The 23,968-nt window shown below is 51.4% G+C and overlaps 1 protein-coding gene across 1 annotated transcript in view; it reads right to left on the bottom strand.

Moving 5' to 3' along the window:
* Window positions 1–23,968, bottom strand: part of GALNT14 (polypeptide N-acetylgalactosaminyltransferase 14) — a 108,289-nt gene that overhangs the window by 59,895 nt on the left and 24,426 nt on the right. The window contains exon 2 of the mRNA XM_086629950.1: window positions 8,019–8,188. Coding sequence (XP_086486076.1) covers window positions 8,019–8,188 — 170 coding nt within the window. The remainder of the gene's footprint in view (window positions 1–8,018; window positions 8,189–23,968) is intronic.

Here is a 23,968-nt window from a genome sequence, read left to right as displayed (position 1 = left end):
TGATTAATAGCTGTCTTGCTTTCCTTGCTTAGTTGCCAAAAAATGCACATCTCAGTACTCCTTGTCCTGTGTGCTCCCTGAAAACAATATCTCTGGGTTTTGATCACATACCTGCTCCTCAAATCTACTTGGAGTTTCAAGTTCAAATTCTCCCAGAACACCAAGTGCAAAATGCCACTATGTGTGGTAGGCACTCCAGATGGACCGAATCTACAAAGTGCAGAACTGAGCTCTTTTGAGTGAAAGAAGCAGATTTGGGCCCAACTATAGTCATAGGTGCTCATAGTCATAATCATCATCATGACATATAGTCATAGGTTTAGCCACAGGCACGCAAAAGCCAGTGCTGGCCCAGGAGCAACGGGCAACAAACAGGCAATCACAACCACGAGATGCTGGTACAGCTGTTTGACAGGGACTGGGAGGCCAAAATAATGAGCGTGTGGTAGTCTGGGGACACAGCGCACACCCTTACTCAAACTACGCCTCACCCTTAAGTCTTTGGCCAGATGCGACCTTCCCAGTTTGCATCCTTTAAATTGCACTTTGGGCTTCACATCTCAGTTCATTCAAAAGCCTCAGCTCTCCAGCAACACATAGGTCCCAACTACGAGTGACAGCGGGTATAAACTCTAGCGCAAAGCTATAGGTTGTGGGTTTTGATAAAAGAAGCTCCATACTGTGTATTTTGTCAGCAAACAGAGAATTTTCCCAGCTAAGGGAACTGACTGTGCTTGTAACCAACCTGTAGAGCAAAGGTCTGAATTCCTGGAGGGCTGAAGAGCTTGAAAGCAGCGTAACTATGACCAGGAAGAGATAATAATGACAGTTTCCTAAAGAATAAAATAAATCCCAGCACATGACAATCCCTTCTTACATAGATGGTACAGCTGGATGCCCAAAGTCAGCCCTTTCACTGACTTTCAGCTACTGAACTGCATTAAGAGAAGCCACAAAATATGTTAAGACACTTTCCCTGACGTGATCAACCTGTACTAGATATTTCTACCACTGCCAAAGGGTTACCAGGTTGCACAGAAGAAGAGGCACAACCAATTCTCTCTTAAGACATTGCCCAGCCTGTGAAAGTTTCAAACTTCAGCCACAAAAGCCAGCTGATTAACAGCAGAAACAAAATCTTGGCCACTTCAGGTCGCTCCAGCTTATGCCCAAGACACACGTTCTTGAACAGTCTAGAACTCCTGTTCTACTTGACAGACTCTTCTCATATATTCATCCCCAGAGACTGCAGGAGGTGATGGAAAAACAGTGTCCAGCACTAACCTCTTGAGGTCTGGTGTCCAAGAGATGAAAGCAATCACACTGCCTCCTAATGGAGGTACTTTTGTCTGAAATGTGTTTTCCACTGTTCATTTGTGTAACTGTTGTGCTCTTGCCTGTCATTGGAAATAAGGAGACCAAGACCAAAGGCAGAAGGATCCCAGGTCTTCTCTTACCCACCTAATTCAGCATCAGAGAATGCTCTGCTAGCTAGAGATCCATGGACAGTCCTCGCACGTAGAGGACTTTGCTCAAATGAGATAAATCTTATTTTGTAATGAAATCACAAATGCCCTGGCTCTGCCCAGAGAACAGTGTAACAGCTGGAATAACAGATCAAGGGATAGAAAAACTCGTCGGGATATTGCTGGCAGTCACACAGGAGCCAGTAACAAACCCGAAAAGCAAGAAGAGGCCCATATCCCTTGCATCCAGCCACCTCCAGCCCACGCAAGGTGCTGCCATCCTGCTTTCCCCGGGGCATCACACACTTCTGACGGAGAAGCATCCACACAGGGACTCCCAGCCCACGCAAAAGGGAGAAGGACAGAGCAAAGCCAGCAGCACGCAGACACAGCCACAGGAGGACATATCCTCCAGCTTTCACCAATGTTGAGTCCGGAAATGTGGCAGCCTGTGAGCTCCCCATCCTCCTCACCTGGCTCTCTCCTTCACACCTTAGACTGTACAGCTTCATCCGTCCTCACGGACAGAGGTCTATCAGCCCCCACCGCACTCATGGCACCTCTGCTCAGACACGCCCCGCTCCCTGCTGTCCCACCGTCTCTCTGCCCTGAGGAGATGCACCCAGCAGCATCAGGCACAGGGAGACCACGTGCACACACCCCTGTATCCACACCACTTCTCGCCCCGGTCTGCGGCACAGCGCATCCAGAGTCAGCAACTCGCAAGACACTGCCTGGATAAGCAAATTTTAAAAATAACAGAATCTCTCGGGACTTGGTCTGCATTACGCAGGGAACTGGATTAGCTCAGCCATGATCCAGAGGCCACAGTGAGAAATGTATGGAGTCAGCAAAGGGAAAGGCAACAGTAGCCCAGGAAAACCTCTAGGTTCAAGTGCGCTCTCAACTGTTCAAAGTCCATCTGCGCAACGTTCCTGCAAACCTTCCCTTGAATTCAAAGTGGGTCTGGCCACCTGCTAGGTATCTACCTACTGCTGCAGGTCTAAAGATCAGGTACTGCTGAGAGCATCAGAGGAGCGCAGAGGCCCACCTCTGTCCTGCTTGTGAAAGAAGATGGGCTTTTCCACATATATTCTCCAGACATTAAGTTCCTCCTTTAGGGACTCTCAAGAAATCAGGCAAGAAAGATAAGGTGCCTAAATCCCTGTGTGGAGTACAAAAAGCATTTCTAGCTGCTGAGACCCAGCGTTCACCTCAATTCCTCTCAAAGTGGTTTTGGTTCAGTGGGCAAGGAAGTTGAAGGAAGACAAAGCAACATGAGAAGCCCAAGGGGATCATAAACACGCTAAGCCAAAGGCAATGTTGTTGAAATTTACTTTTCTCCTCTTAGACTCTTCACTTCCAAGATGGTATTACAATATCCTCAGTGCACTTGACTGCTTGCCACTCCTGGGATGCAATCATGAACTCAGCCAAAAATGGGGCTGCTTCAAAACTTGCATGCGATACAGCTGCCCTCAGGCAATCTTTCACGTGCTCCACACCAAACATGTTCGCATGGCACACGGAGACAGGTGGAAGGTGTGCAGCAGCAGAGATGCATGCTTAGCCCCACGTGCCTGTGTATGGACATACCACATCTGGCAGAGGTGGGACCACCCTTGAGATCATGTGTTCCTCCCAGTCACCGCCAGTGAGATATTTTTGTCTACCCCAACTGGAGCTGCTCCAACATAATGCTGAACCTGCAGCCTCTGCACCCTTGGCATGCACATTGCAATTAATTGGTCAAAATAACACTGCAGCGTGTAGTGCTTCTGCTCCAGGCCTGAAGTCATGACATTTCTGGACCTTGAGAACTCAAGAGAGTAGCTCTCTGCCCCAGGAGAATGTCACAGGTGTCACCTTCTTCCCATCCTTCCATGAACAGTCCCTATGAGCAGAGCAACCAGCCCCAGGCAGCTCTCCTACCCAACGGATGCTCACCAGCTGCCACCACATGGGGCTTTGAGTGAAGAAACCTGCAGGAAATCTTACGCTGTGTGCTGATCCCCACAAAGGGAATAGGACAGACTATAAGGGCACAGTTTTGCTAGGGGACATAAGTTGGTGCAACGAGGCTGCTGGGATTCCAGGATAAAAGCAAGAAGAACAGAGGAAAAGAGGCATTGGGTAATTCCTGATGCTAGCTGACGTGATTTGCCACAGTGAGAGAAGTTCGCTGGAGGCCCTGACCTCTCCTCCAGCCATCACCCTCTCAGGTACTCTCCTCATCCCCCATGTCACCTCCCTGCTTCGCTGCCATCGGCGAGCACAAAGCCCAGCTCAGGCTGGTGCCAGCCCCGACTCGTGGTCCCAGCCTAGCCTGGCAGCCACAACAGCATCTGCACATCCATTAAACCCAACGGAGCGTTTGGGAGGCGGAGGTCAGCCTAAGCAGCATATGGAGCGACCGCGCGGCGGATACCGGCCTCCCCAGGAGCTGTCTGCCGCAGATGGAAAAAGCCCAGGAGCCATCACGATGAAATTTTCTGGCTGGGGGCGACACATCCTCCCAGCCAGCTTTCCAAGCCGCTGAGCAGTACTGGAAACCTCAGCTCCTCTCCCCACGCGCCTGCCTGGCACTGACTCACTTCGCTGCCATTTCGGGCCGGCAGTTTGCTGGTGGGAGTCGCAGAAGGTGGGATGTGGCGATGAGGTAATCTCAACGGTGTGCGGCTACCATGGCGGAGTGGGACTAGCCACTCATTCCAGCGGCATGAGCTGGCTGCGTGTGACGTGGATGTGCCACCTAGATCCGGTCCAGCCTGCTGCTGTGGTCATGCGGATTTTTTAATCTTGATCGGGGTGGGGATATACCACCACAGGACCATATAAGGTCCTCTCCTGGAGAAAGGCATCCCTTTACATGGTCCAAGGGCTTAGTCAACACGCAACCAGGAACACAGTTAACGGCAGTGAAACACAGGCAGGTCACCGGGAGCGATGGCCCAGCTGTGAGATTGCCCAAGCTGAGGGACATGATGAGTCCACAGAAGCCATGATGTTTCTTTGACTGAAATCACCCACAAGCCAGAGGCAGGCAAAGACAGCCACCATGGCTTCTTCAGCTCCAACTCCTCAGTGCATTGCGATTCTTCTCCATCTGAAACTATTCCACTGGCTGCAATTTAAAAACAAAATCAATCCAGCAAACATTGCTAAGCAACTGGCTGTCAGTACACCCACCCTGCCGAAAGTATTTGCCCTCTCCACGACCTTCTGGCAAGAAGCTCGCTGCTCAGCCCTTGCCAGATTTTGTATATTCAGCTATCATTGGCAAGTCCAGATGCCTGGCTGGATTAACAAAGAAAACACCAGGAAATCTTCTGCAACCATTTTGGCGAAAAACACCCCACAGAGAAGCCGTAAGGAGCAGCACTCCCACATCCCGGGCCCTAGGATCAGGACTACGAGGTGCTGGTCTCGGGGAACTGCTGTGGTCTGCAGGTCTGTGAGTCTCTGTGATGCCATGCGTCATACAGAGTGGACAAAAGATGGAAAGCAAACATGCTGAAAACCAGATTGCAAAGCAGAACAAGCAACAACATCTGGCTGAGAGGCTGAAGGAGAACCTGCTTGCCCATGGGGATGAGCTGAAGAGGTGGGTGAGACCCTCTCCAAAGCCTCCTAACCCCTGGTGTGAGCTGGGCGGGAGCCCCTTGGCACGGCGGTGCCCCTCGGTGCAGGGCCCATGCTCAGACGTACCTTCCCTCAAAATCAGCTGGAGCAGAATCGAGGTCCAGCTCTTTGGGTTCGCTCTCAAACAAGCAAGCCTGAGCACTTTCAGCCTGGTTTGCACAAAGCAGCCTATGCCAGGTTTGCCAGTGAATCCCAGACGCTAAGTGCAGCCTCCAGCAGGAGCCCGGGGGGGTTCCCATATCTCATCATAGTCCAGTCCACAGTACTCTGCTCTCCCCTTCACTGGAGGGACCTCTCCTAGTCAACCCCATGCTGGACTCTCTTTACACATTCTTGCACAGCCATCAGCAACTTCTCCCTGCTCTAAGAGCAGGCCACGCTCATTCACGCTTTCCCACCCAGCTCCGCTAGGCAGCTCAAGACCAGCTCCAGGTTGCATGGCAGTGCCCGAGCATCACTTGTGGCAGCTCTTGGGACACCTGTGGAGCAAGGATTATCTTTCCAGAGAGAGCTCTGCTCCTCTCCCCCTCAGCCACCATGCCCAGACCCTTCTCCCTCCTCCATCCCACCCACCAGTGCCTGCCTCCCCCAGATCTCCAGGCAGCCCCGTTTCCTCTGTGGTCGCTCTAATGCTCGGCTAATGGTGCATCATCCGCAGCATTGTTCAGACATATTCAATAAATCAGAATCCAATTACTGGGTTAAGGAAATTGGAAGCAAATGCAATTAGCCCCAGCCCCTCCCACGCGCTGTGCCCTCGCTTCCTCCTTAATGAGAACTTTTCTATGGCAGGAGCACTCAGCACCACATCCACCCGCCCGGGAACGAGGTGGCTGCCACTGCGCCGCAGGAGTACGGCGAGGGGGCAGCCGAGTTGATCTTCCCTTTTAATAGGGCAGATGGTTAATATCCCTGGCATTAATTCTCTCCAGGAATAGCACGCCAGCTCTCTGCTCAGCTATAACAGGCGTCTCGTCAGGGCTGACAGCTCCTCTCCAGAGAAAGGAGCATCTGGTCCTTACTACAAAAAGAAGCTAAAAGAATAAATAAATAAATAAGCAGGTCGCTTGCTATAGGGCTGGAGAACTGGTGCTGTTTGAGCTTTCCAGCCCAAGTGCTGCATTTGGACTGGAATAAGGGAAATTCAGCGTCGGGTCAGATCCTAGGAGTTGAGTCGCTCTGACCCAGGAACAAGGTGCCACCTGGGATAGCACAGGCAGCAAGGTGCCATGGCCAGGTCTAGTACAGGGCTTCCACCAAAGGAGGGCTTCCCCTCAAAGGGCTCCCAAGAGAAGGCAGGAGAGGACAGCTGCTGCCAGTGGGATGGGACATTAAAGCCAGGCACAGCTCCTTGGGAAGGGCTTGCGCCAGCTGTGGGCTGGGAACCACCAGTGGGGACCAGGCATATGCTGTTCCCTCAGAGGAGAAAGAATAAAAGTGCATCATAGAATCATAGAATGGTTTGAGTTGGAAGAGACCTTAAAGATCATCTAGTTCCTGCCATGGGCAGGGACACCTTCCACTACACCAGGTTGCTCAAAGCCTCATCCAACCTGGCCTTGAACACTTCCAGGGATGAGGCAGCCACAACTTCTCTGGGCAACCTGTTCCAGTGCTTTACCACCCTCTGAGTGAAGAATTCCTTCCTTATATCTAATCTAAATCTGCCCTCTTTCATTGTAAAGCCATTGCCCCCTGTCTTACCATTACACCCCCTTGTAAAAAGTCCCTCTCCAGCTTTCTTGTAGGCCCCCTTTAGGTACTGGAAGGCTGCTCGAAGGTGTCCCTGGAGCCTTCTGTTCTCCAGACTGAACAGCCCCAACTCTCTCAGCCTGTCTTCATAGGAGAGGTGCTCCAGCTCTCAGATCATCTTCATGGCCCTCCTCTGGAGCTGCTCCAACAGCTCCATGTCCTTCTTGTGTTGTCCTTCTTCTGGGATAGAGCTGAACACAGTACTCCAGGTGAGTTCTCACAAGAGCAGAGGGGCAGAATCACCTCCCTCGACCTGCTGGCCACGCTTCTTTCAATGCAGCCCAGGACACGGTTGGCTTTCTGGGCTGCAAGCACACATTGCCGGCATCACGAAAACCTCGGGGGTGTTTCCTACCCCAGCAGGCCACCCCAGCATCGCTCCCATCCAGCAGACTAAACAATTAACACCACTGACCGTCAACAACCTGCAGCCACGAAAGGTAGCTTTTTCCCAATGAGCTTGGAGAGGCGACCAGAGGAAGGCTACATCTGCGCTCACGGCCGAGGAGCAAGGGTGTACCAATACTCCCACCCTGCCTGTCTCACGCTGACAGCAGCAAGGGAGTGCAGGTCCCACAAAGCAACCCTTGCTGCAACCCTCTCTGCCTCCCTCAAGAAGTCCTTTGGGAGCCAAAGGATATTTTTGACTCCGATGGTGCTGGAGCTGCTATTAACCCAACAAGTTCTTACCTTCCTCTCCCCTTCACTCAGAAATAGTCCCTTATTCCCCATGTTATCTCCTCTCTGCAGAGCAAAGCAAGAGCTCAACAGTTATTTTATCCCTCTTGCATCCTCTGCAGAGCAAGAGTCCCCAGCCCCAGTGAAGACTTCACCCATTGTGGAGACGCGCTCTCGCACACTCATTGCTTTTCTGAAGGAAAAAAAAAAGGCTTTTCCTTTCTTTCCCTATAGTCTTGGAATAATTTACATAGGTTTTAATGACTCTCAGACATGCCAAGAGATCAAGCAAACTGAAAGATTCAATCCTAAAAACGCAACCCAGGCAAAACCAATCCCAAGCGCACCCACTGGGTGTGGGTGAAGGGCCCAGACCCACCTAGCATCCCCAAACCACGGCCCTGAAGAGGAACGGGACTATCCACCCATATAATGAAGTTTCATGAGGAAGATCAGGAGAAACCAGGGGGGAGGCAGAACCTGTGATGGCGGGTGTCGCGGACGGCGCGGTCACTGGGGATCCTCTCGCTCTCCCGCTGGTTAAAGGCGTGGAGCCGGTACGGGTCCTCACCGCCCTTCCACCTCCGGGCGCTCAGGTACCTCCGCTCTTCAAACTGATCCCAAAGGTCGTCCCAGTCCACGTCCGAGCCCTGCGCGCACAAAGTCAGCCCCATTAGAGAGAGGAGAGACCAGAAGACACCTGACCCCACTGCGCAGGTCCTCCCTAACCCCGCTGGAGGGTGGTCAGCCCCATGCCATGGGCAAGCTGCCCAAGAGCAGGCTAACAAGGAGCCTCATTAGGTCTTCAGGTTTTCCTAGGTCTTGAAACAGCTTGTCAAAGACAGCCTGCCAATTTGAATTCAAAATGACTAATTTGAAACCAAATCCAGGTCTCTGGTGGATCCCCCTCTCAAACAACGCGGTCTCAAGAAATATAAAAGCACTAAGGTCTTGTTAGGGTTTAAATTTCTTTCCAGAAAAAAAACAAAGGTATTTTGCACCACATGCCCCCTCACCTCCATAACCCTTCAGGCAGGAAAGGGCCATCAGACAGAAGCGGTTTCAACAAGCACAATCCCACATTTCCATGGCTGTATGCTGACCCCAGGGCCAGCTCTAGCAATGGGATCCTGGCTGAAGGGCACTGTGGTCCTCCCAGCCCAATTTCAGTCTGTCTTTGCCACATTCTCCTACCGAGGACTTCAGCCCTACCACAGGGAGAAGAGTGGGCATGCATGTGCCCGTGAGATCCCTCCCACCCAAAGGGATGGAGGAGCTATATTTTGGGGTTACCCGACAGCTCCAACCGCAGTCAGGGTGTTTAAGCATCCCTTGGCAGCTTGGTGCCATCAGGGGATTTAAGCATCCCTCAGCAGCGTGATGCCGTCAGAGGGTTTAAGCATCCCTTAGCGGCATGGCACCGGTGCCGGAGCTGGCGAGCACAATGCGGCACCGATAAGATCTCATCGTTACAGCAGCACAACCTCTTTGATCTCAGCCTCCATGTAACACAGAGAGATGCAAACATTTGCAGACATCTCAGCCCCAAAGAAAATTGTGATCTTATCCAATAATTGATCTTTTCTTCTTCTTTTCTTTTTTTTTTTTTCCTCCTCAGTTCACACCATCTCAAAGCCGATTTTGCCTGCTAATAGTGCAAAATGAAGCTTTTGAAACGGGTGATTTTTATCCCATAATTGATTTTACTTGTATCTGGCAGCGTGTTTTCTCTCATTGTAGGAAAGGGAGGAGGGAGCACCAGGCTCTTGCAAGTGAACCGTGGCAGGACCAAGCCGGGCATCACCAGCCACGCAATGCCCCACACACCCCGGGTCACAGTGACACGAGCACTTCCAAAAAGCCAACAGACCACAGGTCTGCAGGTGTTTCCAGATACAGGGTCGTTTTCATCCTCCCCCAGTGTGATGCCATGGCCTTCTCAAGAGCTCCTCCAGCACTTAGCCAAGTGCAGGGAAGATCAGAAGAAACCCCTGAGCCAGCAGCCGTACTGGAAGAAAGTTATTCAGCACCAGGAGAAAGTTATTCAAGGCTGGGAGAAAGTTATGAAACCAGTAAGGTCATTGCAGGAAGTTTATGAGGAGGATGTAGATAACCCGCCTGCGGGCTTTCGGGAGGACCGACGCACACAGGGTGATAAATATTGTTTATGTTTTTTCTAAAGCATCTTGCAAAACATGATTTACCACCACAGTAAAAGATCAGGGAAAAGTGAGCCCATTGTATCGCGGAGCCACCAACAGCCTGACGTTTATAAGATTTCATGATGACCCCGGAGGACCTGGCGCCATTAAAACAACCTCCATGCAGTTGCAGTCCCTAAATTTTAATGCCGTGAAGAAAAGTAAAAGTTGGTTTTATCAAGCTTAATAAGAAGAGAAATGGCTTTTTAAAGCGGCCAAACAGCACTTAAGGCTGTTGGATGTGTATATATATATATATATATATTTTTTTAACGGCAGTTAAACCCAATAGCCTTGGATCAGCTAGAAGGGTGCAGCTGGGCAAGCATCCGATGGTTCAAGCAGGAGGGCTGGCGGGTTCCCATGGGGAGCTGCAGCTTCAGGAAAACTGGAGCTTCTGCACGTACTGCAAGGGCAGCAAGGCTCTGGCCAGGCCAGCAGAAGCAGGGAGTCAGCGTGCGGGAGGGTCCTGACACACGCTTCAAGGTCTGGGATGGCATTTCCCCAGCATCCATCTATCCCTGCTACTAGGGGATCACAGTGGTAAACGGATATATGGACAAATCGCAGCACCCTATCCCATGGCATTTGCTTCTTCTCATACTGCCCTGGATATACCTTGCATTAAGGGTTGCATTCTTGGTTCACACCACAGTAACTAATATCCCCAAGAAATCTCCACCTGAAAGGCATCAGCCCACCTTGACGCACCCAGGCTTTCCTTTTTGGGTGCAGGAAAGCTATCAGTAGGATGGTTCCTAAATATTGGGTTGCTAAACACACATCATCTGAGATCAAGAGTAAACAGATGCCAAATAGAGATTAAAGAGTTATTTTAACCACTACCTGGCCACAAAACAAGCCCAGGGATTAGGTTAACTTTCTCAGCCAGAAGTAGATGCCCAGGTTTGGCCATTTACTTTCAATCCACATCTCCTGTCCAAACCTTCTGGGCATTCTTCAGCTTTCCATCCAGAGGTCTCTGCAAGGCTAACTGCAATCGGAGCAGGATGCTCGGACACACGCATGCACCAACCTCCGCAAAAAAAACCCCACACCTGCGCAAAGTTGCGGGGAAGGTGAGGCAGCCTTCTCAGATGAAGAGCTCCCTGCCACGCAAGCGGTGGGAGGCAGGAGACCGCCCCCAGCCTGCACACAGGGACCCGCCTGTTTCTCAGTGCTGGATCAGGGACAGGGAAAGCAAGGTAAAACGAAAGGAGAAATCCCCTTCGCTCACCCAGGGACAGGACATCAGTTACAGGTTACTGGATAAGGTCTTCATTATAATATTTCCGCTATGTGTTATCACCTCTTCCCTCGCACCAGAATTCTGTCTTGGGAGTTATTTAACTGATGCGCAGAAATCTAAATTTAATTTATTATGATCTAACTCACTTTAGAAGCCAAATTACCCCGCACTAGAAAAGGATCAAGTCAATACTCCACTTGCCTTTCTATTTATCTTCTACAGGGCTCCTCTCTCCAAGTTTCATATTCATTTTCTCTCATGTACTAGTCATAAATTTTCATTTTTTTTCTTGGAATTAGGTACTTTCTCTTTCAACATCGCCGTTTAATGGCTGGAATTAATTATAGGAAACACAGTCAATGCTTAAAAGAGTTTGAGAGATTCAACGAGCCTGCAGGAAAGAGTGGAAAAAAGTATCTAAGGGGGTAACCGGCCACTCTCAGCAAACAAGTGCCACCCCTTCCGACACTGCATTGGGTGATCCCCATGAGGGGGGATGAGAGTGACCCCCCCCCAGAGACATGGACAAAACTCATTGCAGAGAGGAGCTTCCATCTCACACCAGCACCCAGCCAAGAGCAGGGCTTGCTAAAAGCATCCCCCCAAAAGCACCCGCTAAAGGCACCCCCCTAAAAGCGCCCGCCGCCTCGCCAGCGCAGGCAAACCCCCGGAGCAAGCACAGAGGCAGCTTTTCACCGCAACTGTGCATTAAAGAACGAAAGCCTCTCAGTGCAAAGACATAATTCATCATCTGCCTCTTAAATCATGGCTCAGAAACAAAAAAAAAAAGGGAAAAAATCATACTAAAAAAAAATAGCAGTGGTGCTGCGAAGGGAGAGCGGGTCATTAGCAGTAAAACTACAATTTTCTGGCAATTGCTAATGCCTTGTTTATGTGGATTTCTGCGAATATGACATTTTAATGGCATAATAATTGTGTGATTACAGTACAGCAGGGATCGCTGGAGCGGGAAGGAGGAACGGGCAACCCAGCTGGCTGCTGCTGCCGGCCCGCAGCATCCCCACGGGATGCTCTCCCCAAACCTGCCTGCACTCGCGGGCAGTCCCCGGCACCCCTCACCGGCACAGGACACCATAGCAGGCTGGACGCCGGGCAGGGAGCCGGTGTGTTGTGGCACCACCTCAGCCATGGGGGAAAGGGCATTCTGGGTGAAAAGCCTGGCCAAGTGGAGCTGGCAATGACCGGTGATGGACAGGTCACGCTGGTCCCCAGGGCCAGCCTCCAGCTGGCCGGGAAGAAAAGGAGTGGGCGGTATGAGCAAAACGCAGACACTGACTCACTTTCTTCTTTCGTGGCACTGTTTTAAAATAGAGAACTTAAGCCTTTGCCAAGATAAAAGACAGCAGGTCGAGGGAGGTGCTTCTGCCCCTCTACTCTGCTCTTGTGAGACTTCACCTGCAGTACTGCCTTCAGCTCTGGGGTCCCCAACATAAGAAGGATATGGAGCGGGTCCAGAGGAGGGCCATGAAGATGATCCGAGGGCTGGAGCACCTCTGCTATGAAGACAGGCTGAGAGAGTTGGGGTTGTTCAGTCTGGAGAAGAGAAGGCTCCAGGGACACCTTCGAGCAGCCTTCCAGTACCTAAAGGGCCTACAAGAGAAAGCTGGAGAGGGACTTTTTACAAGGGTGTGTAGTGATAGGACAAGGGGCAACAGCTTTAAACTGAAAGAAAGTAGATTTTGATTGGATCAAAGGAAGAAATTCTTCACTCAGAGGGTGGTGAGGCACTGGAACAGGTTGCCCAGAGAAGGTGTGGCTGCCTCATCCCTGGAGGTGTTGCAGGCCAGGTTGGATGAGGCTTTGAGCAACCTGATCAAGTGGAAGGTGTTCCTGCCCACGGCAGGGGGGTTGGAACTGGATGATCTTTAAGGTCCCTTCCAACACAAACCATTCTGTGATTCTATGATTTTCCTTTTGGGGCTGCTGAGTGTTGTTGTTAGACCAAGGTGAATCGGACCATGCATCCTTTCTGGAGGCAGCAAAACCAAACCAGCCTAGCACCCGACAGAGCTGCTGGCCTTTGCCAGGGAGCCCCAGGCTTTGCCCAGGCGAAGGGGTTTTGCCTGTGCAGGTGCAATAATAACCCCGAGGGGGTCTGGCAGTGGCCAAACATGCCTCTACGGCCCCCCTCACTTTCCCAAGAAAATCTCATCTCCACACAATCCCTTACCAAGCGTTTGCCACTGAGCCTCCACCCTGCCTTTCTAGGGACTTGGGCACAGAAAAAAAAGAGAAGTGGAAGAAATAAAAAACACATCAGCCTAGCACAAGTTCCAACAAACAAGCAAAAACTCCAGAAACTGGGATGCCCTGCCGCACTCGGTTGCTGCTCTGCTCGCAGGCGGTTGGAGCACGCGCGTGTGCTCACCGCAGCTAGCAGGCACTGGAGGCGGAGGGGAGCCTTTCAGCGGGAATTGCAACCAGGCATTACACAAATGAGATTTAAACGTCTCGGTGAAGCACAGGGCCCCTGCAAGCAGGAGGTTCAATTATAGAGCTGTTACTGGCCAAGGCACTAATGCCATCTGAAAGGATTATAACACTTCAAACAGGGTAGGACTCATCCCTCCTTGTCCTCTGGTGCCAGTACATGCACTAAGAGGGTCAGCAGCACCAGAGGTGAAAGAAGCTGGGGAGCATCACACTACGTCCATCCTCTTCCCTGTCTCCCCAAATAGCCCAGATGGAGCATCAAGGTACAAGATCCTTCAGTCAAGTTTTGGTGTCATTTTCCCAATGTCAGAGCCCAGCGGCTTGGTTTGAGGCCAAGTATCACACGAGTGCATCCTGATGGCCTCATCCCTGAGGTACAAGGGGGAGAGAGGCAGAGCACCACAGCCACGCTTTTTGCTCTGTCTGACAAGCACGTGGCGGTGCCAAAATTGGGCTGTGGGTCTCTGGAGAGTGGGCTTCATACCCGCCCCACAGTACGTCTTCCAGTGCTACGGACACTGCTCAGCAGTAAACTAGCACGGACCCTGGAAGGGTCACGTCCCACACCTCATTTCTGTTATTCCCCTACCCTAAACCGCACAGCCCCCAAACCAATCAAGCCCTTAAATATGAACTTAAGTGACTCCAGGCATTTGAAGGAGGCCACAGAAATCCCTGTTTAAATACTTGAAGTTAAGTACTTGCTTAAGCGTTTCATTGGCTCAGTGTCATCTCCTCCAGCTTTGTGCTGATACCAACCACGCATGGGAAATAGAGGTAACTCTGGACCCAGCCTACCATTCGCCCTTAATTAGTCTTCTACTTCGTAGGAATTTGAGCTCCAGTTATTTTATTTGAAGGCTGTGAAGCTCCTCTTCCTCTTGCACCAACAGGTGGGCACAACATCCAGGTGCACCCTGGCGGCAGCTCCTCCAGGACCCTATGGGGATGGCACAGCAGACCCACGTCTGCCAGGATCTCACCCTGCCTCAAGGAGGACTGGCATCTCCCACTGCTTGGAGGTGATTTACTGCCTCTCCAGAGAGACTGGCAGATCTAAGTCTGCTCTGACCCCACTTGCTGGAGGAAGAAAGAATAGAACAAAAAAAAAAATTCCAATAAAATATTAATACAGCTATCTAATTAAAGAAAAGCACTTCTCCAGCAAAGCCTGTCCTGTAGCTGTGGTCCCTGGAGAAGTTCTGAGCATTCACCATTAAGCTTCTCGCTGCCAATGACCTTTCCCTGCTCACGCACATCTACAGGCACGCTGCTTCATCTTCAAAGGACGGAGCATCGCCTCCTCCTCTGCTAGCTCAGCAAGGCACACAAGTCCCTGAGGACCTTCCAGCAAGCGTCTGACTTTCTCACTTGGCCCTGAGGCCAAGGCCATGCTCTCACCATCCTTGCTGCCTTCCCTGCCCACTCCTTAGTGTCCTTTACCCGTCTCTCTCCAATCCACCCTCTAATGCCCACTCCTGCACAGGCAGCATCTGGGTCATAGAAGCATAGAATGGTTTGGGTTGGAAGAGACCTTAAAGATCATGTATTTCCAACCCCCTGCCACAGGCAGGGACACCTTCCACTACATCAGATTGTGCAAAGCCTCCTCCAACCTGGCCTTGAACACTTCTAGGGATGGGGCAGCCACAGCTTCTCCGGGCAACCTGTTCCAGTGCCTCGCCACCCTCAGAGTGAAGATTTTCTTCCTTATATCTAATCTACCTTCCTTCAGTTTAAAGCCATCACCTCTTCTGTCACTACATGCCCTTGTAAAAAGTCTCTCTAGAGCTTTCTTGCAGGCCCCCTTTAGGTACTGGAAGGCTGCTCTAAAGTCTTCCCAGAGCCTTCTCTTCTCCAGGCTGAACAACCTCATCTCTCTCCCATGTTGCACACACACATTTATGCAATTAAGACACCTACTGGCTCAGGCAACAGGACTGACAGGCTGGAAAGTGGCCATGGAAGATTTGACAGTAAGTGGAAGAAGACTTGACCTTCAAGAACTGGAAGGAGACCTGACCTTCAACAACTATGGCTGCAACCACTGCCTGGATGGAAACATTCCCATTTAGGCTCTGGACAAGGCTCCACAGTGTCATCCTCTGATCGTCCTCACACTTGACTAGCATCAGCACAGGTTGTTGGCTGCTGATTTGGTGCAAGGAGCCATCCCAGGAATAGGGCAGCTGAACCATCATTAAGTTGATCACAGCTAGAACCAGCTCTTTGTGTATCTTCTTGTCTGTGGTAAACGATACGCAGGGTCTACAACACTCTCCAGAGACTTAAATCTACTAAAGTCTCTGGTCAAATACAAAGGCGTGAAAAGTCACCAGAGAATTATTGACGCTTTCTCCAGTAAGGGCACCAAAGGTTTAATTTTAAAATGGATGGCCGGGACAGCCACCAAAATGGGGGATTTATTCGCAAATCAGGAGCAGAGGACCCTGGAGTTGCACAGACGGAAAGATGACAGATTCACTGCTTTGATGAAAGGCCAGATTTTGTTTCCAGGGCTTCCCTGAGGAGAAGCAAGTCAGCTCAGAGTTCACACCATGCTTATCAGCGAGCACTCACCGTGCCAGCAGTGGTGCCAGGTTAAAATATTCCCCCACCTCCTGCAGGCAGCCTGGGCCTTAGCTTCACACATGGATGACGCTACTATCTGCGGGCTGTAGCATCAGGCCACCATCCTGCCTCTGTGGAGGGAGAGGCAACGTACACCACTGGCCAGCATCGCACGCCCCAGCCGGGTCCCAGGGAATTCCCGTGGTAACCTCCATCATCTTCTCCTGCCTCCCTGCGACGATGGGGAGGAGTGCAGGACGCAAGCTACTGACCTCTAGGAACAACATCCAGTTACAAAATTCCCTGCGTTCCCACTTGGAAAGATGCTCTTCCTTCTCAGACCCCCAAAATCGAGTGCGTACAGAAGTGCTTCGCTAGGTAAAGAACACAGACTTTAATTCGTTAAAATAATAAATTAGCCCGTAGGATAGCCTGACACATGAAGACAAATCCTGTATAATTAAAAAGGAAAGGAAGCCGATTATATCCTCTCGGAGAATATTGCTGCCTGCTTCTGTTTTATTTATACGTTATACTGTATAATGAGCTGAATATTTAGGAGGTCAGCACAAACCGAGCTGCTGACTGGAGAAAAGAGAAGACCCAGCTCTGTCTGTGCCAGGAGCCAAGCAGAAGGATGGAGAGGATTTTTGGTCATCTCCTCCTGCTCCTGCCTGCAGTTCCCCCGAGATGTCGCAGGATTGCTCCTTTCAACCACTCGCTCTCAACTCCTTGTGCTTGGGTTGCATCAGTCCTCCGAAGCATCCATCAAAAAAGGTCTTTTGGGCTCCTCCACAGTCCCCCAAGAAAGGATAAGCAAGGCCAGCCCAAGTCCGTTGGCACCTCTGAACTCTTCTAATAGGTCTGCAAACTAATTCTGGATGGCAAACAAGACCAAATAGGTTTTAAGGGTCTAAAAGAGTCTCTGCTTCCACCGAGATTTACTTTTTTTTTTAAGATTTCAGGTTCAAATAAAAAAAAAACTGGGAAAGAAATTAAGGCAGCACGCTGTGTCCCCTCCATGCCAGCCAGGATCATCAGAGGTCAAACACATTTGGGAAGAGCCCAGACCCACAGAGGATACATAGAGTGGCGAAAGGGAGCTCCTGTGCGGACAGACGGTGTTTTGTTTCCCTTCTGTGCCTTTTCAGGACAGACGTGAGCTGCTTCCCAGCCATGAAGGTCAAACCAGCCTTCCCAAGCTTCAGCAGGAGCAGCAGATCATTTAGTACTTAGGAGCCCACAGCTGTACCCGGTCTCCAGCTGAGCTTTGCTCGATCCTTCTGCGTAAAAGCCAAAGCTCCCACTGAACCACGGAGCTTAGCATCCCGGAGGTCAGAGAAGGTCTCCCTGCTTCCCCACGGAGCTGCGGGTCCCACGTGCTGGAGGGACAGCCCGGGATGGGGTGCATCGGCAGGGAAAGGGGAGCAGGGAGGGATGGGGAAGGAGGTGGCAGCCCGAGTCCTGCTCTGAACCCAGCCCTGGAAAAAGCAGGTGGCTAATTCGAACCTCACCTCTCGAGCAAGGAAGGGATCATGCCGTTAATATACTCGGCATCCTCGACCTGACACGGCCTTTTCACAGCAGCAGAGCCAGGGGTAATCCCTCTGGTAATTGCTTCCATGGGGATCTTTACACGGCTTTAGAAACTAATGCTACTATCCTTCCCCGCGCGGCCGCCCTTCCAAACCGAGCAGTAACGAGGGGCGATGGGTAACAGCAGCGTACTGCTGTGAAGGGAAGGGTGCCTCCGAGGGAGGGAAAGCTCAGCTTTAATTTTACCTTCGCTTATTCTAACGGGGCGGGGGGGGAGGGGGGGGCGGGATACCCGGACATTAGAAACATAGATCTTCAAGCAAAATAAAAGAATTGCAAACACACAAGGCACTTACATGCATGGCTTTAGCCGTCTTTGGGAAGCCACCAGCTTGCCTTTGCCCCTCCCTCTTGCCAGCTAACCGCTTTTGAGGAGCAGAGCTTTACCAAGCAGGCACCAAGGCATGAGCTGCTCCAAGGAAGTTGCTCAGCAAGGACAAGAAATGCCATCAGTCAAAACTCCTCACTCCTTCTCTCGATTTCCAGCTCTGGAAAAGCCCCGGACTCACCACAGCCGTGCCTCAGTTTCCCCACTTCCACAATTAGCTCCCAAGGTTCCCCAGGGAGCATCACCTGCGCTGAGCAGCTCCAGCACAAGGGCTTGTTTTTTTTTTCCCCCCTCTTCTTCCCATCTCTCACTCTTTGCAGAGTGGGAAGAGTGGAAGAAAACCCTTGCTGGTAACTAACCGAAACACCCCAAGTCCTCTCGGATGGTAGATGCACACCGTGCAGGAGTGTGCTGTGGACCAGCCCAGCCCAAACCACACCAAGCAGCTACCCTGGCACCGGCAGAGAAAAATCTCAGTCAGAGCACAACCTCTCCAATGTATTTAAAAGCATCACCAGCAAACACATGGGCTGTCCTACCCCATGTTGAGAGGATGGAGGAGCCAAGGGTGGATTTTCTGCACCTGGGGGGCATCCCACAAACCCTCAATGCGCAGCCGGAGCATGGGACCCACCTGTCATATGCCATCCCACCAACAAAAAGCACCAGGGCTTCGATGTGACCCACCGCCTCATCTCACACACAGGCGTTTTAAGAGAGGCAGGTGTTTCTGTCACCCAGGGCTGGTCCTCCACACACAAGCAGAGGGAGATGAAGCTCAGGTGACAACGGTGACAATGCTCCAGGGCATGTGTACTCCCCAGCTGCCAGCCCATCCTCCTCCTCAACTTTCCTCAAGGAGAAATTAGATATAAAACATTTGTGACGGCAAGAACTGATCTAAACCTTTGATCCTTAGGTATCCGCTGCCAGAGTGTCTGCGAGATCCAGGGCCTGGGAGCAACATGACTGACAGCACCAGAGATACAGCAGCATAATTTAGAGCGTTTGTGTCAGCCCAACCTTCTCCTATCTCAGCTCAGTAATAGGAATAAAAAAACCCAAACAACCCCAGCTAGCGAGAAGTACACCGCAGCAAGGTATGGTGAGTTAGAAAATAAATAAAGCTGTTGAGGAAGGACTGCGGGTCCCTGCCAGCCGCAAGCACAGGCACTGCCGTAGCCTCAGGAAGGTGCTGCGACTTGGGATGCTGCGGCTGTAGCTGGGGATGGAGGAGATCAGAGGTAGGGCATGGTTGGTGTGACCTGGCCAGGCAGATCACGGGCACATTGCCAGGGTCTGGCCGCCTTCCAGCAGCACGGTACTGCTGCTCACACGAGCAAAGCCTGAGCAGAGCTGCGAGCAGGCATGGGAGCCGGGGCATGAGACACGGCAGGTCCAGGCAGCAGGGACAGCCTGAGGACAATACAGAGTGGACAGCAGGGGCCAAAGCTCGTATCGAGAGGCCTGACCAATCTTTTAGGGTAAATTTGCCCCAAAAGTCATGCCCACAGGGAGAAAAGAAATGGTGCTGGGAAAAAAAAAAATCACAGCTTTTCCCAGAGCAAAGACCCCTTTCTTCCACCACAAAAGCTGTCTGCTTCACTTGAGAGACAGGCTTAAGCAGCAATATCCTTCCCAAAAAGAGAAGCAGGCAAACAAGCACGGAGACATACCCCCCACCATCCCCTCCTGCTGTGCTCATGCGAAGACACCAGCACAGTTCCTCACATAGCCAGGAAGATCAGAGATGCAAAAGAAAAACAGCAGGAGAATGGAGAAAAAAAAAAAAAAAAACCACAAAAAACCACTAAAAAACAACCAAAGCTGTAATTGGGCTTGTAGCAAAGGATATCTGTAATTTAGAGGACAGCTGTGTTACCATCAAGGGCCCATCATTGGAGCTCTCACACCCAGAAGGAAAGTGGTTCAAAAAGCACTGCTATGTCACAGCCCAGAGACACAGGACAACCTTCCCTCTTTCCCTAACACTTCAGCAACATCTGATCAATATTTCTGCACATCTCTAGAAGCCAAAAAAATAATAAATTAAAAAAAAAAAACTCAAAATAAAAATAAAAAACAAACCCACTGCTAAGTCACCTGATGCAGTAACCTCAAAACCCATCTCGAGAGCATGGTGATCTGGATGGAAACCAGCAACCAGACACTAAGCTTTATTGTTATTATCAGAAAAAAATTAAAATCTGCATTTGGCACTGATTCTCTCTCACACATGTACACACACGTTTCACTGCAATAAGGAAAAGAGCATTTCTGGAGTCATCAGTCATGAAAACGTAGCACGGAAGTCTTGATGGGCAGCCCCTGCTGGGGCATGCACCAGTCCCCTTGGCTGACACAGGAAGATGTTTCCTCCACCGCAGTGAGGCCGTACAGCTAACGGCTCCAGGCACACTCCTGCCTAGCCCCACCATGATTCCACACTCCTTGACTAACTCACGTCTGGAGGCAGCGAGACTTGCCATGTACCTCAATGCATAAAAACTCAAAACCTCATCCTCTTCAATGAAGACAGCAAAGCACTGCTGTAGAGGGCATTTTGTATTTGCATGTGATGTGAGGAGGCACCGTGAATGTGGGCAAGCAGAAACAGCACGATACAAGCCAGTGGCAGGGCTCAAATCAGGACAGAAATTAGCCCACCTAACTCTGTCGGCTCCTGATGCTTCAGTGGCACCAACCTCGGAGAGGCTGGTAGCTGCAGGCATGGTACAGCTCCTTGCAGCACAGTTGGGTGGTGAGTCAATGCATGTCCCACTTGTAGGCCATAGCAGCACAGAGGTGTCATCGCCCAAGGCTTGCCCACCCCTCTACCAGAAACAAGTTGATAGGCAACACCTCCAGGACCTCAAAACTTGAAGAGTCAGCACCGAAACAGCCCGACGCTCTCTTCAACAAAGAGCATTCTGTGCCGGGTGAACACATCAGCTCCACCAGAAGCTGTGCCATGTCTACCAAAGGTGAAGGTCCCTGCTCTCAGAAAGCCATGGCGGTGAGAAGGGAAGCACCCCACGCAATGCAAGGAGCAGAGAGCAGAGGCTGGACTCACTTTCAGGCAGCCCCACCACCTGTCTGGGCCAAAGCCCGTCCCACACGCCTTTGATCTCCCTTGTCCCTGCAGCGACATGCTCCCCTTGCCAGCAGCGCCCTGCCTTAAGGATTAGGTGGGATCAGAGGCAGGATAATACAAATGAGATCATGTTTGCTGCTGACAGTAGCTGCAAAGAAACAAGGAGCCAGCCTACCCAGCCGGAGGGAAACAAGATGCTATTAAACTCCAGCCAGGCAGGAGAGGGTCCCTTCCAGAAAGCAGAGGTATGGCTGAGACCCAGCTGATACAGCTTTTCTGCCCCCAGGTTTGGATATACCACTGCAGCACCCAATGGCCCACAGCTACATGGGGAAGGGACTGTCCTTGCAGAGGAGCCATGTCTCCAGCTGGGCTTCCCAGTGGAAAGCAGGGGAGGTGAGGACAGGAAGCAGCAGGGAGGCAAGCCCGTCATACGACCCTTGCAAGGGTCTGCATAACTGGAGATGGTCCTGGGAGCACGCGGAGTTGAGCCCCAAATTGGTGATGCTGCTTCCCTTAATGCCGGGCATCCACTGGCTCATTTCTCCATCCTCACCTCCTGCATCCCTCAGCAGGTCCCTCCTCCCAGCCACAAGTATGCCTCTATGCCCCCTCGCTCCCCGAGTCCTTGGCACTAGCCCCAGTGTGCCTTCAAACAAGCGGAGAAGATGGCCATACAGAAGGCTTGGGGGTATGTTCAGGCTTTGACAGGCACACCAGAGCAAGCAAAAGCTGCAACACCTCGTGGAAGGAAGGGTGGGGAGCAGAAAGCCTGCGGATACAGAAGACCTGCCGAGGAGCGGATGTGCTACTCTACAGATCCTTCCCGAAAACACAGTAGTCAGTGCAGACATTCTACCAGCCACAAGGCAGGAAGGTTTGAGCATCTCAACCAGCACTGGTCCTCATGGCTCTAAAACATTCCCATCTGACTGCTTTTTCATTTGATTCACTGCTTGTAAAGACACCTCCAGAGTAGAAGCTCCAGCTGAGCATCACGAGCTCCAGCTGAGCATTTTCATACTCTTCCTGCTCTCATCGGAGCCCAAAGGAGAAGAAATGCTTATGAGAGGTGAAAAGCTCTGGACAGACCACCACAAGTCCCCAGGTCTGAGCAGAATGACCTCCCACTGGCTCGTGCACAGCCTTGGGAAAGGCCGGGATGCAGAGCCCCGGTCTGCGCCGTCCACCGCTGCCCCAGCAACCCTGTGCGCAGATGGCAACGGGACCGGTCCCTCCACAGCCGGCAGCGTATGCCACTGCTGCCCACGTCAACATGGACGTTTGGGGAGCTGCACCAGAAATAACTGGTTGCACAAGCCAACACTTTTTCTCCTACACAAGCAAAGAGAGTTTTCATCCCAAACTACCAGGTACGGCCAAGAATCTAAATGCATCCCTCCTTTTTGCAGCAGAAGAAATGACATCTCGAGGGCAATGAAATGGACCTAAAAAAGTGCCGAGACAAAAGGAGGCCAGCAAGAGGTACCAGTGGCTTGTGACAGCCAGGTTGGTGAACGTCCATGTGGCAGAGTTTCTGCTCTTGGTTTGTCATGGACCCTTACATCTGCTCTAAAACAGGGGCAATAATGCCCACTTAGAGTCTCATGCCAAATTAATCATTGCAAAGCGCTCTACGGTTCAGCAAGGAGAGACAGGAAGGCAGCGCTAGGTATGATGGCAGCCATTCTCAGCAAGACTGTGCTGTGCTACGGTCCCCGGTGAGCTGTCTCTAACGCCGCTTAATGCTTCAGAGGAGGATACACAGCAGCCCTGGTGGCAGGGGTGCACTCTCTGTCTTGCCCCATACAAGCACTCACAGCATCTGCCCAGCTCCCTGCGTTGGCAGGGGGTCTCGTCCCAGCTGGGCACAATCGCTGGGGTTGTACCCTGTTGTACCATCCGGCCCTAATCCTGCTGAGCAGGTGAACATGGTGTTCAGAGACCCGAAGAAAAAGAAAGAGGGGCAAAAAAAAATAAATTTAGTGATGCTGAAGGAAACAAGGTATTTTAATCTGCATCTCCTATGTAGACAGGCTGAGAGAGTTGGGGTTGTTCAGCCTGGAGAAGAGAACGCTCCAGAGAGACCTTATAGCAGCCTTCCAGTACCTAAAGGGAGCCTACAAGAAAGCTGGAGAGGGATTTTTTACAAGGGCGTGTAGGAATAGGACAAGGGGCAATGGCTTTAAATTGAAAGAGAGTAGGTTTAGATTAGACCTAAGAAATTCTTCACTCTGAGGGTGGTGAGGCAGTGGAACAGGTTGCCCAGAGAAGCTGTAGATGCCCCATCCCTGGAAGTGTTCAAAGCCAGGTTGGATGAGGCTTTGAGCAACGTGGTGTAGTGGAAGGTGTCCCTGCCCATGGCAGGGGGGTTGGAACTAGATCATCTTTAAGGTCCCTTCCAACTCAAACCATTCTATGATTCTATGATAAAAGGCTTTCTCCTCTCTGCCACCTTCTGACCTCCTCCTGGTCCCTCTGCCCAGCAAGCAGCATCAGGCAGGGCACGGTGCGGGCAGGGCACAGTGCAGGGGTTGGTATTCCCCAGGTGAAGGCCAGTGCAGCGTACCACAGCAAGCGGAGGAGCACAGAGTGGCAGCAGCAGGGATGAGGGTTTTGGTCCCCACCCAGCCCCATGGTGGAAAGGGGTCCGAACCCCCAGTGCAAAGGACCAGTGTGCCCACAGCTCCCTTCCTGCCAACCTTCTCCTTCTCACATCCAGCCCCAGCTTTCCACAGCCCAGTTTCCTTGCAGGGATGCGGTAAATTAAATCTATCCATGTATATCCATGTATACGCATGCACACCACGGTTCTCCTCATTTACACACCCTTCCCCACAAAAAGCCTCCAAGTTGAATTGCTACAGCTGCCGCAGGGATACGCTGGGGGCATGGAGTGGGAAATCCGGCCCGGAGGGAGTAGCATGACAGCTACAC

This window comes from Tauraco erythrolophus, chromosome 2 (assembly GCF_009769465.1).
Source record: "Tauraco erythrolophus isolate bTauEry1 chromosome 2, bTauEry1.pri, whole genome shotgun sequence".
Classification (NCBI taxonomy): domain Eukaryota; kingdom Metazoa; phylum Chordata; class Aves; order Musophagiformes; family Musophagidae; genus Tauraco; species Tauraco erythrolophus.
Note: the sequence above shows the minus strand (reverse complement) of the source record. Positions and strands in the feature narration are given on the sequence as shown.